Raw genomic sequence first — 18,601 nt, 5'->3', positions numbered from 1 at the left:
GGCATAAGCCTCTTTGCAATTCAGAGCTGGCTCACCACTTTTCTGTTGCATCAGAGCAATGTTCCTTTCCAGCTTTCATGTTTCCTTTTACCTCCTGCTTTGTACTGAGAGAACAATACTCAGTATTTCCCAGCCCATAGGCTCATCCTCTGTTGTCTTCATTTTCAAAGTCTCCTTTTGGTCCCTCTGCAAGTGGCATGAAACTATAGCCTTACCCTCTATCAAAACTCTCCTATTTTAATTTGCAATCGTGTCTACAAATAACCTGAGCAGTTGGGATGCCACCACTTATAATTTTGATGGGTGTTGACTCACTGTTGTTGATTTCTCCAGCTCTTTATTTAAAAACCTTTGTTGGTGTTGGGAGGCTTTGAAAAATAGCCGAGGCTCTTGTTCTTTGCGGAGCTAAGCTTGAACTCCAAAGAGCTGTTTTATCTCCTTGAGGGAATGAACAAAAACAGAAAATGTCTTTTGCTGGTCTTGAGTACCAGATCCAGAGATATGCTGGTTATTTCAGTGGTCTCCAGAAATCTCCTTGGTTCTGAGAGACTTGAGGAAAAGAATTAAACAGGCACATGCAGAATGGCAAAAGCTGATCAGAATCCATATTCACTACTGGATCTACTTTCTCTTCCTCCCTCTCTTCTCCATGTAGTGCTGAAAGACTTCTTCTCCATCCCTCTTACCTTCAGCTCCATCTATGCCCCAGCTCCAAGAATTGTTGTTTATGTTATCTTCCCTAATGGAAAAATCATCGCTGATTCTGCCACCTTCAGCGTCTCCATGTGTTTCAGAAATAAGGTGAGATGTGTGTCCGAGGCCGTGGCTAAATGTGTGACAGCCTGTGTGTCTGCTGCAGTGACAGAAGAGGCTGAGGAATATGCAGCATGTGTAGCTGTGCACGGCTGATACTGTGTGGGATGCTGTTACGTGAACGGCAGTATGTGAATGGTGAAGTGTGCTGTGGTGTGTGGAGCGAGGGTGTGCTGAGGTGGTGGGGGCTGCTGCGCTGCTTGGGAAAGGCAGAGAATTGCTGTGTCCGTCTCCATAGGCTTGTATAGCAACTGCAACCCAGTAGGATGACAGCCCAGCAGAGGTTATTAGTGCAATTCCCAGGATAGCTCAAGGCTGCTCTGCTGCATTAGCAGATGGATTTGTTAGTATGTGGTGTTGGGAAGACAGCTGAAAGTGGCCAATAGAAGAAACGGATTTTATGGGCCATCCAGAAAGGGCTGTGTGCTTGTGGTCCTTGTGACATCCGTGGGAATGTGCTTTCTTGGTGTGCACTCCAAAGGTAAACTTCTGAGGACTGGCATTATCCCTGCTCTACAGCTGTTTACCTGCCACAGACAGTCAGATTCAAGCACGAACAGGAGGTGCTTCAGATCAACCGCACAAAGAGCCCGGAGATAAGGACTAGGCTTATTTTTTATCTGGGGCTCCAAAAGGAGCAGAAAGACAGCAGTGTGAGGTGTGTGACAGCTGGCTGGTGTGCTGGGTTCTGACACAGGAGTGTCGGCAGTACTGTGAGCTGCGCACACTGATGGTCCCCCCTCTGCCATCTTTCCTGTTAGAACCTAAAAGTGATGATTTTTTAAATACTTTCTGGGGCGGGGTGTCTGTGTGTGTCCTGGGGAAGATTCCTCTGGTTTCCATCCAAGCCCAGTCCTTGGAAACTCTCTTCACGTAGGTCCCTTCCCTGCTGAGGGAGCGGTAGGGTGGCCAGCAGCAGCAGTGCCACCCAGATGTTGCCTGCATTCTGCCCATCCAGGTGGAGCTGAGCTTTTCAACGCCCGAGACTCTTCCCGGGTCAGAGGTTGGTGTACGCCTGCTGGCAGCTCCTGGGTCCATGTGTGCCGTCTGGGCTGTGGATCCCAGCGTCCCCGTGCCGAAGCCAGGAAAAGAGCTCAGCAGCTCCTTGGTGAGTGAGCCTTCTTCCCTTCCCTGGTGCTGACATGAAGAGGGAGGCAGGGATGCCACTGCATCTGTGCAAAGCTTATCTCCCAAGGAGCTCAAAGCACTGGGGATGTGCATTAAGAAGGAGGTTGAACGTCACTCAGTGCACCAGGGGTAAATCGGCTTCTGTATTTCTGTCTGGTGTTCAGTTCAGCAGGGTGTGCTGGCTCTATCCGAGGAGAGCCAGGGAAGAGTGACATGAGCCTGGGCTTTCTGGCATGCGTTCGTGCACGGTAGCCAGCAGCAATTCAAACAGGCCTTGGATTTGGCTGTATGACAGGAAGGGAATGCCAGGTTTTATTTGTGCTGATTTTTTTTTTTCCCCTTGCTTTCTCAGATCTATGGGCTGTTCCCATCTGTTTATGACTCCAGGTATTCTCGCCAAGTGTCTGAAGATGATCATTCATGCGGGCTCCCAAATTCTGATGAGCCTGATGTGTTTACAGCATTCAGGGTAAAAATGTTGGTTTGGTGGGTTGGGATAATTCATGAACTGAGGGAACCCCTGACTTTACCTGACTTACCTTTATCTTAGGGATGCTGTTACACACAATACAAGGGAACAGGTCCAGTTTAGGCCCTTCTAACGTGACTAGAAATGTTGACCGAGAAGAAATTGTTGTGTGGTTACTGCACTTTGGTTGTGTGACACAGGGTGCCAGGGATTATTGGCTACTTTAATTGGATTTCAAATAGTTTGTTTAATCTCCATAGCATGAGCAATTGCATTCTGCAGGCTGAGAAGGCATAGTGCCTAAATGACCATGTGTTTGAAATAGAATAAATTTGACTGACTCGGACCAGATGAATTAGCTCAGAAGACCTTGTTTGCCCATTGCTGAGGATCTGAATAATTGTCTCTTAAAATGAAGCAAGAGAATACGTTGCCAGGCAAGAGGATAGCCAAGTCCCCACTGCATGAGGGGACAAAAAGCTCAGGGCAGAGAGGACATGACAAGCTTCTGGTGCATCAGTTCTTTCTTTTTCCTACAGGAAATGGGGTTGAAAATTATGTCCAACACCAATATCAGGAAACCTAGAGTGTGTCCAACCACTCCATCAACAACTATGCTGCAGGAAACAGGAATGTTTATTTCCAGGCCCATGTTGATGTTTGCCCAGCCCCACAGAGCATATAACAGTAAGCATTTGCCAGCTGTTTCTTCTTTGTACACGGGATGCTTGGTTTTTCATGTGAAAGCAGTCCTGGGTTTGAGCAAAGAGGGTACTTGCTGTAATTGCAAATGGAGAAGAGAGTTGTTTCTGGCCCTAAACCTGTTGTGCTAGTGTGAGACTGCCTGGGGCTCACAGCTTCTTGCTCCGAGATGTTAGTGGGCTCTCTGGATCCCAGGTCTCATCTCTAAGGTGAGGGAATGGTTGCCCTTCCCATGGGGCCTACAAATGCAAGTAAGGCCCAAAGCACCTCTGTCATTTGAAGTAAGGCAAAATATTTTAAAACTTGGGATAGCACCTTCTGTTCCAGTGCCATGCTTCCCAAGAACTGACTGGATGAGCTGCAGCCTGAGCTGGGCTGGAGCTCCTCTGCTCTAAACCAGGGCCTGAGGACTCTGTGATGACTGGGTCTTTGTTATTTCCAGCAGAGCACCTGACAACATCTACCTATCAGCCCACTATGTTTTCACCTGTTTCTTCAGCTGAAGAGAAAATACACAAGCATTTCCCCAAAACCTGGATGTGGGATTTGTATTCTGTGGGGTGAGTAAACTGAGCAGTGAGGGTCTAGCCTGGGTGGCTTAGTGTGACTGGGAGTGGCAGCGGGTGTAATCGATTTTAGATCATAAGCTGCTGAGGAAGACACCTAAGGATATATATGTCATAGGGCTCATACCTGTCAGGCTGTTTCTTATTGGAGCTGATACTGGAATCAAATGCATGTTCATCTACTAGATGATCATACAGAAGTATTGTCCATCCATGGGAGGCGGCTGGCATGGGAAGATAGGAAAGCAGGTGCAGTGCAGCAAACCAGCTTGGCTTACTGCTCCCACTTTGCTTGTGGTAGCCCTGTGGGCTGGCATTTCCCAAACTGTGCTCGCAGGGTGCGCAGGGGAACCTGACCTCCGCGGAAGTCCTTCACAGGACTGGGAGTTGTGTCCTGTGAGAGAGACTCAGTGAGTACACAGGGTCTGCTGAGGGAGCTTTTGGAGATTTTTCATCTCTGATTTTAAGAATTTCTTGTCTGGAGACTGGAGTCTGCACAGGCCAGATGCCCCCACATCTGCCCTCTCCCACCTCCGCTATCCCTCCAGCTACATCCATCTCTTCACCCCCTAGCAGCAGATAATCTCCTATGTGATTTGTCCACCAGCCTGATCTGAGCAACCAAAGATCTTTATGTTGTATGTGTTGCCTTCCTGTATGTGCCTGGCAAAAGTGCACGTCTCCCGTTATTGGAGTCAAATAATACCATTAGCTTTAGCTAGGGCTGTTTTTATGTCTGCTGTGGTAGCAGCCACAGAACAGCCTGCTGCTCTCAGGAGCTGTGATGTGAGCACGAGGCAGGACTCTGCCCTGTCTCCATGTCAGACTTTAAGGTGTCAGTGTCCCACAGGAAGGTGGATGGCTGGGTCTGTCTCTTCTGCTAAGTTCTACTGATGTTGAGCCAGTCCTGTTGCTCTTCTAGCATGTGGTTCTCCATCCCTCGGCCAAGAAAAATGAAACTGTTGATATGTGTAAACCATTTTCAGATGTGCAAAGGACAAGCGCTGTCTGAGAAAAGCACTGAGTGTGATTCATGGCATCTGGCAGCCATGTAACTTATTGTCAAAAATGTTCTGTTGATATAAGCATCTGAGGTGGGGGTCCCTACTTCTACAGGACCTACCTGCAACCCTGCAAGGGCTGCAAATTCAGCAGAGGTTAGGGGTTAGACTGTGGTTAGGGGATGGGGTGCGCACCAGGTGACCTGGTGCTGCATACAGCAAGATTCAGTTAAATGCTTCTGTTGCTCTCTACTCCTCCTCAGTACCAGTGGGAGCAAGAATGTCACTGTCACTGTGCCTGACACCATCACAGAATGGAAAGCAGGGATGTTCTGCACAGGACGAAATGGCTTTGGACTTGCTCCACCCTCCAGTCTGCTTGTTTTCAAGCCTTTTCTTGTGGAGCTTACATTGCCATCTTCTGTGATCCAGGGTGAGACCTTCATCTTGAAGGCCACCGTCTTCAACTACCTTCAGCGATGCATGAAGGTAGGTGAGCTTTGGTAGGCTCTGCAAGAAAAGCAAGGTGGGTAGGAGATGGCTGAGATCTATGGCCTGTGATGTTTATCTTGTACCCCCTGCCATCCCTGCTGCCCCTTCAGATCCAGGTGACCCTGGAGGAGTTTGCACACTTACAGCTGAAGCCATGCAAAGGCTGTGTCTACAGCAGCTGCTTATGTGCTGGTGAAGCAAAGACCTTTCAGTGGAGCGTCACAGCTGAACAACTGGGTGAGATGAACAGGGAAGCGGGGTGCTGGAACTGGGGAGGGATGGGACCAAAATGGGGATGTTTTGTAAAGAGCAGACATGGAGTGAGAAGTTGTTTGCCCTGTTAACCAGAGGGTACTCATTTGCATTCATTCTAAGGTCATGATTCCTTGCAAGTCTGTGCTAGGGGATACAGAACCTCGTAGGGCTCCAATCCAAGTTTTTGTCAGCAGGTGACTTCTATTATATTGACGGGAAGTGCCCCCCCAGATGTTTAATGCACCTAATAATGTGTGTTATTTTCAGGGCTCATGAACATCACCCTCCACACAGAGGCTGTGGCCTCCGAAGAGCTCTGTGGCAAAGAGTTACCATTTATCCCCAAACAAGGACAGAAAGACACGATTGTCAAACTCCTCCTAGTCCGGGTCAGACAAGCTGTTCTGTTACCTAGACCTAAAAGTGGGCTTTGTGCAATACCCAGATTTTGTGTGGGTTAATTTTGGGAGTTACCCCTTGCTACTCAAGGTTTGTAATTACAATCTCAGGGCCTGCGCTGGGCCCAGTGTGAGGGCTGGTGGATGGGGGAGGTAGAGGGGTATCCTTCATGCCACAGAAAACTTTAAATACGTACAGTCTTTTATGTCCTTGCTCCTAAGCTCTCTGCTGAATCTTACAGCTTCTCTTTCACAGACATCCAGAAGTTATGATATTCCGAAAAATGCATGCTGTTTTCTTATCTGAAATGAAAATGATTGACAGTAATTTAGATTTTTATGTGATAATGATATGACTCCAGCTGACTCTCCAGCCTGAACCAGGATTTTGTCTGTATCTATTTCTAATCCACTTGTAATCCTGTTTCTCTCCTGTGTGCTCAATATAATGCTATTTTATGTGCTCCAACAGCCAGAGGGAGTGTTGGTGGAAAAGGCTCACAGCTCCATCCTGTGTCCCCAAAAAGGTAGAAAGATTTTCTCCCTTCACTCTGTTCATCCCTACCTTCCTGCCTAACCACCTTTCCATGGGTCTTTCCACTTGTTTAAATATTTTCTGTCACCACCAAGCTACAGAAGCATACTGTAATGGTGGTGCCACCTGGGTAACTTCCCCTGGGTAACGATGTGTGGGAGGGTCCCGTCTTTTACCATCAACATCCCTGACACTGATGTGGCAGCTTGAGGCCGTTTTTCACCTGTGGTAATAAAACCAGACTGCTGAACATGGTGAGGCTGGAGGACATGACTTGGGATTGCTGTTCCTGTCTTGAATTTTATGGTGTCTGACAGGGCCATTAGCAGATTTTGAGAGCATGAGGTGCATTGAGAAGACATGCCTGCAACTGAAATCTGGAACAGGATGGAGTAACTTATGTAGAGAAAAGCAGGTGGCTTTGATCACAGAGGCTTTCCAGGAGAAAATCCTCAACCTCTTTAGAAGGAAGGCTGTTAGGATAGTGCAGTCACCATGAGGTAGACGGAGGAAGTTGAGGGTGGAATGGGACAGGGTTTTTGAGATGATCTCTGTGATAGGGAAATGGGATGTTAGCACAGAACAGTCTTGAAACAGTTTCTGGGGATTTTGAAGGCTGTTATCATCAGAATTTTTTCCTTTTTGTCCTCTCCACACACCTTACCCCACTGCTATCAGAGAATCCAGTGCAGGAGTCTGTGTCCCTGATGTTGCCTCTAAATGTGGTTGAAGGTTCAGTCAGAGCCACCATCTCAGTCACCGGTAAGGAATTAAGCTATAATATCTTTGCAAATCCCATATCTCTGAGTTTAGCCCTAGGAAAGCCCAAACCCAGACACCCCCCCCCACCCTTTCTGAGGTTTCCAAGGCTCCACTGACTTGTTCCTCCCATATGTGTAGCTCCGTTTCCTGATCCTTGATAATCTAAAACACTCACCAAGGGAGAGTTTCTATTTATGGGTTTCCCCTGCCAGGATGGCGATGTGTACAGTCCGTATGGACAGAGGTGCCCCCAAACCACTGTGCTGTGGCTATCTTGCCTGGTGCGCTGCTGGGAACAGGTCATGGGTGGGAGGAGATGAATCCCCAAGCTTCCTGCCCAGGAGGTGGTCAGGGCACCTATGCTCTGTTTCAGGTGACCTCATGGGGACGGCACTGCAGAACCTGGACCGTCTGGTGCAGATACCCCACGGCTGTGGGGAGCAGAACATGGTGCTGTTTGCCCCCATTGTCTATGTGCTGCAGTACCTGGAGAAGACAAAGCAGCTGTCCCCTGAGATCAAGGAGAGGGCGACAGGGTTCCTGCGCAATGGCAAGTACAACAGACCCACCTTGCTCCTCTGCTTTCCCCTGTGTCCAGCCTAACAGTCCTAGGTGCCAGCTCCCCTTCCACCCCGAGCACTCAACCATCCCATTCCCTTCACGCTGATTTTATTGCAGGTATCATTCTGAGCACTAACGTCCTATTCTGCTTCCCAGGGTACCAGATACAGCTGCAGTACCAGCACCCCGATGGTTCCTACAGTGAATTTGGTACCAAGGATGAGTACGGTAATACTTGGTAAGCCTTGGGCTCGCTGTCTGCCTGCTGCCTGACAGCCTGGAGGTGGGCAGCTTTCTGCTTCCAGCATTGAATCCTTTCTGTGCTATTGGACCCAAAGTGTTCCAGATGCTTTGTGGGCTAGGGCACCTCAGGGGTATGCAACTGTCCTTGGACCAGCAAATTAGGAATAGCACAACAACAGGTGAGGAGAGACCTACCAGTTTCAAACTCCTACTTTTTTTCTTTTTCCTCTACTTCTGCTTAGATTGATTCTTTCCACTCATTCTTCCCTCTCTCTCATTCACTCCATCTCTTTCTGCTTCTCTCTTCCCAAAGTCATGCCTCTTTTTCTGTTCTCTTTCCAACCAGGCTGACTGCATTTGTGGTTAAATGCTTTGTCCAAGCCAAGCCATACATTTTCCTGGACAACAGGACTATCCAAGCTGCTCTTACCTGGCTGGAGTTCCACCAGCTTCCCAATGGTTGCTTCAGAAATGTGGGCCAACTTTTCCACACAGCCATGAAGGTAGGAGCCAAAGCACCTTGAAGGGCAGCTCAAAGCAGTTATTGCCAAGTATACTGGTACTTGATTAAGTTACTTTTTTTGTGGTGTTCTGCTTTCTTGTGTGGGAGCAAGCCAGATAGGTGGGACCATTGCTGAAAAGTTTCAAGTTTTATTCATTCCTGTTCTTACTCTCCAGGATTATCTTTTCCAGCTTTTTGGATGTTTATGCTTTTTGTAGGGAGGTGTGGATGGGGAAGTCCCCTTGGCTGCCTACATTACTGCTGCGTACTTGGAGGCAGGAGAGACACCACAGGTAAATAATGGGATTCTTTGCCATGCTCTTGCCTTAAGATCTGAATCCTGAAGAGCTTAGTGGTGTCACTGAGGCAGGCAACAGAAGGCACCATGGAGAGGCTCATGGACAAAATAATAGAGTGTGGGAGGAGGAACTTACCACTTCTCGGGGAAAAACCTCAGCTATGTCAGGAGGAGGACATCACTGGCAGGGGAGAAGGTGAGGTTAGCTTACTGGGAGCCATTGGAGTCCATGGTTAGATACTGCGCCCATTTCCCAGGCTTTGGCTGCTCATTCCTGCTGCCTTCATCCTCTTGTTCCCTTGCTACCACTACACAGCTGTGAGCTAATGGTGAATTGTTAATGAGGAGAGGTGGGGATAGCTGCTCCCACAGTCAAGTAAACAGACATAATGATGTTTTTAGTATGTTTTAGCTTCACAAAAACTGGAGGTCTGGGAAAGGAGTGCTGTAGGGCAGCTGGAATTGCACACCTAAGTAATAACAGTAAGAGGGAACCCTTACAAGTGCTACAGATCACGACTAATTACTAGACTCTCTGGTACTGGAAAGTAAAAAAATGTAATCAACTTGATGAAGAAATGCTATTATTATAGACTTTGAGAAGCGAAGCTCTCTGGAAATAAGCAAAAGAGCAGTGCTTTTTGTTGCAACTGAAAGCAGTGGGCTTGGGGACAAAAAAGGGAGACAGATGGAAATTTACCTTTTTTTTGGCAACAGATGCCCTTCAGGTCACCTTTTTTCACCATAAGGACAATTAAGTGTTGGAACAGGATGCCTAGAGAGGTTTAGTTGTCTCCATCATTGGAATTTTTCAGGACCTGACTAGAAAAATCCCTGAGCAACCTGGTCTGATCTCATAGCTAACCCTGCTTTGAACAGGGGGTTGGATTAGAGACCTTCTGAGGTCCCTCCGAATCTGAATTCTTCCGTCATTTGGTAACTCTGTGAACTGTCTGAGTTTTGTAGACTTAGGTGAAGAAGGCTTTTCATGAAACTGAATGACAAATACCTGACACATGCTGTGCTCTGCAGCAGAATGAAACAAAAGGACAAGGACCTTCATCCTGGTAGAAGATTTAGTTTGTCGTAAGTCTTAAGAACCAGCTTTGTCACTTGGGAAGGAAAGCAAAGAGTTACTGAGAAGAGACCAGACTGTGCTCCAAATCCATGAGTAAAATCCTGAGAGGGAGACGAACAGTACCTCAGAGCAATTTGCGTGATGAGCTAGTGGAAGCCATTCTGTCCAGAATGAAGCCACGTAGAGTGGCTTAGTGCTCTGACAGTGGTGATAGAAAATCTAGGCTACCACAAGGTAGGAGACCCCATGGAACTCCTCATGCTCCAGAGAAGATGGCAACAGTATTGTTAGCTCAGAAGATTGTCCAAGGAGTGAGGGATGCTTTGCTGTAGCAGGAAACTTGATGTCAATGTAACCAGATTACTCAATTGCACATACACGCATAAGCTATTGGTTTTAGATAAAATGATCATGATGATGAATAGGTAAATGTAAAAGTCTCAGTGAGTTATCCTGGCCCCAATGAAAGAATTTGGTAAGTAGGTCTGTGGGTAGGTGAAGTGGGAAACACAGAGCTTGCCATAGCACCCAGGAAAAGTGTCCTTGAGTGGGTTATAAATACTTCTACAAAGAATACATGCTCACTAGAGGTCAAAATTCTGAGAAGGGATTTGAGGATGTCCTGCAAGGGCTAGTGCACTCAAGATTATTTGGAACAGATCCTAGTTTCCCTTAGAAGCATTGCTAAAAGGCTCATGAAAGTCATTAGGGAGTAAAAGGCAGGGAGAAGGTTGGAGATATTTTACACTGTTCTGAATGAATGAATATTAAAGCATGGTTTGCATCACAAAAAATCTAGACAAACAGCCCTCTACCCCCGCTCTGTGTTGGAAATTGATCTCTTGGAACAAAACAGATTGTTTATGTTGACTGGAGAAACAAATGCATGTTGTAGAGGAGCAGTTTCTTAGCTGCTCCCATGGAAGCTCAATGTTTCTGTACAGTATGCACTTAGGCCTGCTATTGTCAACACCAGGATGAGCACAGTGAGTGTGAAAAAAACTTCCAGTAGAGTGGCACTCTCAGTTCTTGTGTTAGCTTCACCAGAAGACACCGGAGGTGCCAAATGGGTTGTAATACATGTCAGACTGTTCCTAGACAAGGTATTAAGATGTATGGTAACAGTCAACACCTCACTGGTGGCACAAGTGTTTTCACTTTAAGTTTGGGCGTTGTACAAACACTACTGCTATTACTTCCATTTTAACTGGGAGAGTGAGACACTTAAGAAGGAAAAGGAATAATAAAGGAGCCTTTGAATGGATTCATGAACTTGCTGTAATCCCTACTTAGCTCTATTCAATTACAGAATAGAAAGGTTACTGTGGTGCTTGCAGTTATTACATTTAAGAGCAGCAAACAGAAAAGTAGGACTTACTGATGATGGATGCTTAGCTTAGGGCTTCTGTTGGGTTTTAGCAAGAGACAGCAACCAAGAAAGCAGCAACTGGATCCTGGGACCTTTGGGTACTCCATGAGTAGGTACTATGGGCATTTCTGAGAACTGGTGGCTGCATCCAGCAATACTACTCCACCGTCTAGAGAGCACAAAGATGATACAGACATTACCTTTCTCTTTATTAGAAGGGAAGGAGGTGAGGAGCATGTCACATGTCAGAATCGATCTTAAATGTTGCCCTTGTGTGATCCTTACTGTACTTAACCAAGAGGCCACTGGAAGAGGGGAACCCACAGAGTGCTGTAGGGGTGTGCATATGGGACAGGCAACCACGATGAGCCTCTGGCTCGTGTTTGGAATAGCATAGCTGAATGCTAGAACACAGTGCTGCTGAGACCACTGGGTTTGCTGCCTCCTGCCAACAGCAGTGCTGGTGTTCCAGGGGAAACTGGAAATCCCAGTGACCTTGTTAAGGCACTGTAGAGGTGAATTGAACAGAGTAATCTTTGTCGGCAGGCTGCCTGAAAGCATTTGCAATTGCGCGTTTCTGCTCTTGCTGTGCTTGGACTTGGAAAGTAAGATGTGTGGTGATGTTCCAGCAGTAAGGGTGTTCATTTTGTTGAGAGAGCACTGCTGGAACCCGTGACCAGCTCGGGGTGCGTGGAGCCTCTCAAGCACCTCGCACCAAGGGCTGGAGACCCTGCTTACTGGCACTGCACTGACACAAAGAGAAGAGTGCAGGCTCGAGCACAGACACCTGGGTGAATGTATGGGGTCCTTTCTGTGCCAGCATATGCTAATGCATCTTTCTTGCTTGTGTCTCAGTGTTTGCCTGCCTCACGTGTGCATGTCCGTGACCAACACCCGTGTTACTCTTCTCTGTAGAGCACAGTGGTGCGCAAGGCTCTGGGCTGCATCGCACCTGCCCTTCCCAAAGCTGCCAGCTCTTACACCCAGGCCCTGCTGGCCTACACCTTCGCCCTGGCTAAGGACTCTCAACGCACACAAGAGCTACTTGATATGCTTGATCGAAAGGCAATCAGAGCAGGTATGAGAGCCTCAGTGCCAGGTGAACATCAGAGAAGGGATGAGTGATCTTTCTGAGCCCTTGCTAACATGCAACCTGGAAGGACCACAGCCTTGCCCTCCAGGTCCTTCACCAAAGAGAGCTGTTAGACAGCCAGCCTATGAACTCAAGGTGTGTGCTGGCAATGCTGTGGTGTAGGTGCTGATTTCCTTCAAATCTTTCTCCCTTTTCTGGTACCCAGAGTGGAGGCTGGGCTCTGAGAGAAGTGGGATTTCTTATGCAGGACTGCCAAGCGCCAGAGAGGGAAGCAAGCTGGCGAGCTGGCGAGCTGCCCTGCTTCATATTAGTCCCTGAGCCCCAGGACTGGCTCTAGTGGGTAGGTAGCTAGTAGTAGTTTTAGTAGTAGGTGGTCAGTAGACCTGGCAAGCAGGACAATGGAGAAACTGGATGTCTGGGAGGTAATGTGTATGCAGGTTATTGGTGTGTTAGTTTTTGTATTTCACCTTAGTGTGTAATGTGGAGCGTTGGATATTGCAAAATACATGGTATTGCAGTTGACTCAGTGATGTGATGACCAAGCCAAGAGGTATTTACTCATAGTCTTTGCAGGCACTGTGCCTCCTAGGCCTCAGGATTTTTTTCCTGAAATCCCTCAATGTTATCTACTCCCTTCCTTTCCCAGATGGACAGATCCACTGGAGTCAGACCTCATCCCAGTCCAGACCTAACACAAGCCCTTGGTCACAGCCATTGTCTGTAGATGTGGAGTTGACCGCCTACATCCTCCTGGCCCTGCTCTCCAAGCCAAATGTCACAGGGTCTGATCTCGCCACAGCCTCTGGCATTGTGGCCTGGCTCACCAGGCAGCAGAATGCCTATGGAGGGTTTGCCTCAACACAGGTAACTCATGGCCAGGGAAGGGGATCTTGATTGAGAAAGAACCTCTGCACAATATACAAGCACAAACACTTTGAGGAGAGGAGCCCTTGTATATAGAGGTCCTCAGGACAGTGATTTCAAGCATCTTTGGGTCTCAGAGATGCAAATGTGAATGTTTCTTGCTTTTCAGGACACAGTAGTTGCCTTGCAGGCCTTGGCTAAGTATGCAGCGCTGACGTACGGCACGGAAGGGGTGGCAGAAGTGAGGGTGAGATCCCAGAGAGGCTTTAGGAAGAAGTTTCAAATCTCCTACCAGAACCGGCTGTTGGTGCAGGAAGCAGCACTGACAGAAGTCCCGGGCAAGTTCTCGGTGCAGGTCCATGGCAGCTGTTGTGTCTTTACCCGGGTAGGTTCCCACAGACCCTGCTGTGGCAACCCTGTGCTCGTTATCTTATCAAAACCAAAACTCTCCGTTGCAGCTCTGTGCAAGGAAATGTGCATTGACTGTGCTTTAATCCCAGCCTGCTGCCAATGCAATAAACCTGCGTGCTGGAGGGCACTGGGAGACAGAACGTGTCCAAATGTGAGGACAGTGGTGCTTCCACAGCTCTCAGAGTACTGGAGGGTGGAATGTTGTATCCTGGTCCCAGTGCTGTGTGCCTGTCTTGCACAGTCTCAAGGGGAAGGGTGAGGAGAAGGAGCCCCAGCTGGAAGGATCACGGACAGTTTCCAATCTGACTGACCTTTGTTTCGGGCACTGGGATAAGTGCACTCACTGCATATGGTTTATCCAGTTACTGTTTGGGGTCCCTATCTTGAGGATTAGAGTAGCCAGTGAAAGAAAGGTATGACAGGTGATATTGAACTAATTATCAGTGCCTTATTCTGTCTTTTTGTCTCTCCCTGCAGATGGTTCTGAGGTACAACACGCCCTCCCCACAGGTCTCCACATCCTTTGCCTTGCGAGTGAAAACGGAGCCAGTCAATTGCACTGAGGATGACACACACTCTGTCACTGTCTACGTCAACGTCAGGTGAGTCTAAAGACATTGCCCTACTTGGGAAGGAAAGCCAGACATGGCTGGGAGCTGAGGGGTGCTTCTTGGCTGCAATGCAGGCATCAGGTAGTTTCAGCAGACGGTCCAGATAGAAGATGGAGAAGGAAAGATAAAAGCATCTCTGGGGATGGGGAAATGCTTCCGAGGGCTTTGGTTCTTGTTAGGGAGAGGAATGCAAGTAGTTACCTCAGGCTGGGGATGCTCAGAGCAGTGCAGCCATCTTCTGCCGACGTGAGGGAGCAGTGATGGCCTTGGCCGTGGTCCTGGCTGGACTGCCTGGCTCAGGGTCCTGCACACAAGGTGTGGTGCTGGAGGGAAGGGAAAACTGGGAGAGACTCTCTTTTTGATCTTCTCCCCCAGGTACACTGGGAAGAGATCCACTTCCAACATGGTGATCGTGGAGGTGTCCCTGCTGTCTGGATTTGTCCTGGCTCCAGGATCTGGGATGTCTGTAAGAAGCCTGGAATCAGGATGGTGATGTGGTGTCACTGGGAGCGCCCATGCCCAAGGAGAGGGGGAGGTTGCATAGGGAGGTGTTGTCTGTCTCTCTGTAGAGCAATTTCACCATCCCTTCCCGTCTGCCACACAACAAGCATGAGCACATACTGTTGGTGCTCTCTTTGTGCCTTGAGGATGGTGATCCTTCTGGCCCAATTTGCTCGGCACATCCTCGACAACTAAGTGTCCTGGGTTCCTGTCCTTGGGTTTTGCAGGAGCTGAGTGGCCCTGCAGGGAAATCAGCCTGAAGGGCTAAGAGCCCAAATTAAACTTGGAAGTGAGTGAAATGAGAACTTGCCCACTCAGGATAAACCTTGTTGGGCTGTCTCACACTTACTTTTCAAAAGACCCAGCTAAATTGCTTCCTCTGCTCTCCTGTCCTAGCTGCAGCAGCACTGGCAGTCTGTGAAAAGAACTGAGAAAACACAAGGAGGTGTTGTCATCTACTTGGACAAGGTATGTGTGTGCTACTAGAGAAGCTGCAGGAGTGGAGGGCAGTGGCACAGTTGTGTGGAGAATCCAGGACTGGGCTATCAGAGAAGGATATCCAGGATTCATTTTCAAGTCCTGCCTTTGTTGTTATTGCCTATCAGTAGGATCAAATTTAGGTGAGGAGTAAAAAGAACAGCTTGCATGTGAACTGTCATTCGCTCTTCCCCAGCTGAGCCATAAGTCTGAGACGTATGTCCTGCATCTGGAGCAGGAGATTGGGGTGACCAACCTGAAGCCAGGCCACATCAGGGTCTATGACTACTACCATCCAGGTCAGTGTGGAACCATGGGGTGCCAGGGCTGTCTGGGTGTTTGCACTTGGCTTTGTACAAAGATAACTTAGATCTCTCCTGTCCTGTTGCAGAGGAGCAGGCCCTGGCTGATTATAGCATCTTCTGCATCTGAGCTGGGTGTGATGTTCCTCAGCTCCCGTACAGACCTGGACGTATTGTGATGTTTCCTCTGCAACCCAGCCACCTCTCTGTCCCATAGGAGCCCTGTGTGTCTCTGTGCCCTTCATCTAGGACTCTATCTGGGACTCCCTAGGTCTCCAGGAACTTTAATCTCTGCCCTCTGTTTTCTGAACTTCGTAATGTAGTCTTTGCTGGATTGTCCTGTAGGGAGAACATGAAGTGATTAACATGTGTCTCTGGTGTGAAGGACTAGTTGTGTGGCTTTTCTGGGACTCTCTGCCGGGCTGTCTGGGCTGGTATAGTGCATGGGTCTGTCTGCTGGCAGAGTGGCCGTGCTTATAGATGGTTTGTGCCGTTCAAGAAGAACTTTAAAGCAGAATTCATGGTACTAGTTTCAGCTTACTCTGGCTATGGAGAGTCCCTCATTCTGGGGAGACTGAGGTAAAAAACAAGGCACGAGATCAAACCAGAGTAACATTTTCCTTTAGAGTCCTTAGTGAGAGCCTGGGCTTCCTAACTTAGCATCCCAGAGTTCATAATTTGGGTCATATTATTTGTTCTCTGGGTTACTTGCTCTTCTGCTTTCATTTCTCCAAGGTCTGCTCCCTTACTGTCCACTGTTTCAGCCCCCAGGGGTGCCACTAGTGCGAGATGCCCTAGGACAACAGGGCTGCTGCATTATTGTTTCTGCTATGATGGGGCATGCATCACCTGGGAAGTCATATCTCAGTGGGCTTGGAATATGGGCACTGGGACAGATCTCAAGTTGAATTTCAGGACTAACTCCAGCCCAAGACAGTGCTGCTCATCCTGACAGCCATTTCCTGGTGAATTCTTTGGGGTGTCTGATTGATTCTGATCGTCTTAATCCAGGGATTTTCTTGTTTGTAAAAAGAATGAAAATAAAATCACAAAGCTGGATACTGCAGTCTGTGTCTGGACTCTGTGATAGAGGACTACCTTGGAGGAGAGCAGAAGCAAGCTCTTAGAGTGTATCTGAACCATGTACCTGGCGTTCATTACTTCCAGCACTGGATTCCCCTCCAGCAGCATTGTGCAGCCATCAGTATGGGGTGAGGACTCCTAGCCCTGCATGAGACTGATCCCACTGAGCATCACCTACTGCACACAGATGTACCTGAGCAATAAAGTCTTGGATGATTCTGCACTTTACATGGATGTAAAGTAAACCTACTCTGCTGTGTATCTCACAGATTAGCTTCTGTCCTCCTAGCATAGAAAGAGGGAGGGGAGTAATTTTAATTTCTGCACTTCCTATGAAGCTGGATCTTGCACAAGACAATTCAAACATGAGTTGTCAGCCGTGAATGGTGCCCCAGGGTTGAACCCACCCCCCTAAGGAGCTACTGTAGAGTGAACAGGTTCTTTGTTACATGACAAGGAGATGCAAGGACAATTCAACAACCAAAGTGTATGTGAAAATTAAACATCTGTTGCTGCTTTTTAATATCAAACCTCATGATTTAAGGAACTCCAGCTCGTGATCTGGGAATCTTCAAGCTTGGCACTGCTGTGTCCCTGTATAGACAGGTAGGTCTGCCCAGCCCTTGCTAGAGCTGGCTGTGAGAGTGTGATGGCTAAGCACAAAGTCAGGCTTAGGAGTAGGTGGTCTAGGAGGGTGGTGAGGTCTGAGGGTCTGGATTTGGCTACAGCTCTGAGAGTTCTACAAACCAGGCCCTGCAACAAGGCTGGGATTTGTGGTGGTTGAAGGGAAGCAATTTGGAAAATGTGTTTAAATCTCAACTTTGAAGCTCCAGAGCAACCCTGAAGTCTCAGCACTCCCCTCTGTGAGGCAAAGACACAAGCATTGCAAGTTCTTTTGGTGAAGAGCAAACACCGAGGAGACCTGCCAGCAAGGCAGGCTCCTGAGAGCCTGTTCCGTGCTTTGTGTGCAGGTTAACAGGACCAGAGTGAATGCATAAATCCAGCACAGCAGTTGGGTGTTACCAGTGCCCTGTGCAGTGCCAGAAGTGGCTGCGCTGAGGTTGGCTTTATTCCAGGTGTCACTTTCTTCCTCCTCCTGCACCTTTGTTTAAACAGGTGCTTTTTCCTTCTCTTTATTCCATTTCCTCAGCAGTCCGTGAGCAATGCAGAGCCCAACTCTCCGAAACAGGATTTTTGCCAGAGTACTACTTTTTTTGAAACCTTTTAAAACCAGCTTTGCAGATACTGCAGCTTTCTTTGCAGATGTCTCCTCTCCCTCTTGCCTTTACTTCTGGCAATGTCTGTCCTTGCTGATACCAAAAAGCAGAGCTGATAGTGGTACCTAGAGAGCACCATTGCCTAGAGCTTGAGTTCTTGCAGGGAGGGAGGGACCTCACTTATCGCTGCCAATGCTATCATGCTCTTATCATCTGTTTGGCAGTGCTTAGCAAAGCGCAAGCAACAGATCTGATAAATGTCCCTGGAATAGGGGTTTACTGGGAAAGCAACTGCTGTAGTGGTCATACACACCCCTATGTATTCTACCTACTCCTTACTGACCCCAGGAGGAGTAGCTCGTGCATGAGGCTGTTATTGCAGGAGGAGTTCACACACAAAACCCCCTCACTTGTATGCACGTGTACACACACTCTGTGTAAAAATTTGCACATAGTGATATTTTGGACTCTATATCCATTGCAATTTATATCCCTGCTTTCTTAATATCTCTTCTGGGTCGTTCAAAATGTTTTTTCTTGGACTTCAGCTGTGGTGGCTGGCTATTAGAAAGCATTTGGAGGGAGGTGGCTGCTTTCCAGAATTTAAAGAGACTCTTGTACAAAACACATTGATTTCTCTGTGGCCTAAATTTCTCCCTCTCTGCTTGGAGGAGGTGGTGTCAAACATCACACTCATCTGTTTATTCTTCATGAAACTGGGGGTTTGTGGTGATTCCACCCGGAGTCTTGACGCTGTGCTTGCTTCCAGCTATCTTGTGATCAGCTCCACTGCTTGAGCACCAGGGACTGCCTGCCTCCAGGGACACAAATCCAGCCTTCGCTCCTTGGTTGCCCCTTGCCCGTCTCTGG

At 48.1% G+C, this 18,601-nt stretch overlaps 1 protein-coding gene across 1 annotated transcript in view; it reads left to right on the top strand.

Moving 5' to 3' along the window:
* Positions 1–16,436, top strand: part of LOC130150166 (alpha-2-macroglobulin-like protein 1) — a 31,007-nt gene extending 14,571 nt beyond the window's left edge. Inside the window, 22 exon segments of the mRNA XM_056340819.1 lie at positions 656–801; positions 1,772–1,921; positions 2,294–2,410; positions 2,950–3,097; positions 3,555–3,672; positions 4,943–5,168; positions 5,282–5,408; positions 5,694–5,815; positions 6,297–6,351; positions 7,038–7,121; positions 7,495–7,671; positions 7,839–7,920; positions 8,272–8,428; positions 8,646–8,720; positions 12,088–12,250; positions 12,912–13,129; positions 13,299–13,514; positions 14,018–14,142; positions 14,527–14,617; positions 15,049–15,120; positions 15,326–15,428; positions 15,521–16,436. Of these exon segments, the coding sequence (XP_056196794.1) occupies positions 656–801; positions 1,772–1,921; positions 2,294–2,410; positions 2,950–3,097; positions 3,555–3,672; positions 4,943–5,168; positions 5,282–5,408; positions 5,694–5,815; positions 6,297–6,351; positions 7,038–7,121; positions 7,495–7,671; positions 7,839–7,920; positions 8,272–8,428; positions 8,646–8,720; positions 12,088–12,250; positions 12,912–13,129; positions 13,299–13,514; positions 14,018–14,142; positions 14,527–14,617; positions 15,049–15,120; positions 15,326–15,428; positions 15,521–15,561 (2,813 nt within the window). The 3' untranslated portion in view covers positions 15,562–16,436.
* Positions 16,437–18,601: the final 2,165 nt, after the last annotated feature.

Source organism: Falco biarmicus, chromosome 5, assembly GCF_023638135.1.
Source record: "Falco biarmicus isolate bFalBia1 chromosome 5, bFalBia1.pri, whole genome shotgun sequence".
In the NCBI taxonomy this organism is placed as follows: domain Eukaryota; kingdom Metazoa; phylum Chordata; class Aves; order Falconiformes; family Falconidae; genus Falco; species Falco biarmicus.
This window is presented reverse-complemented; position numbering and strand designations above follow the sequence as displayed.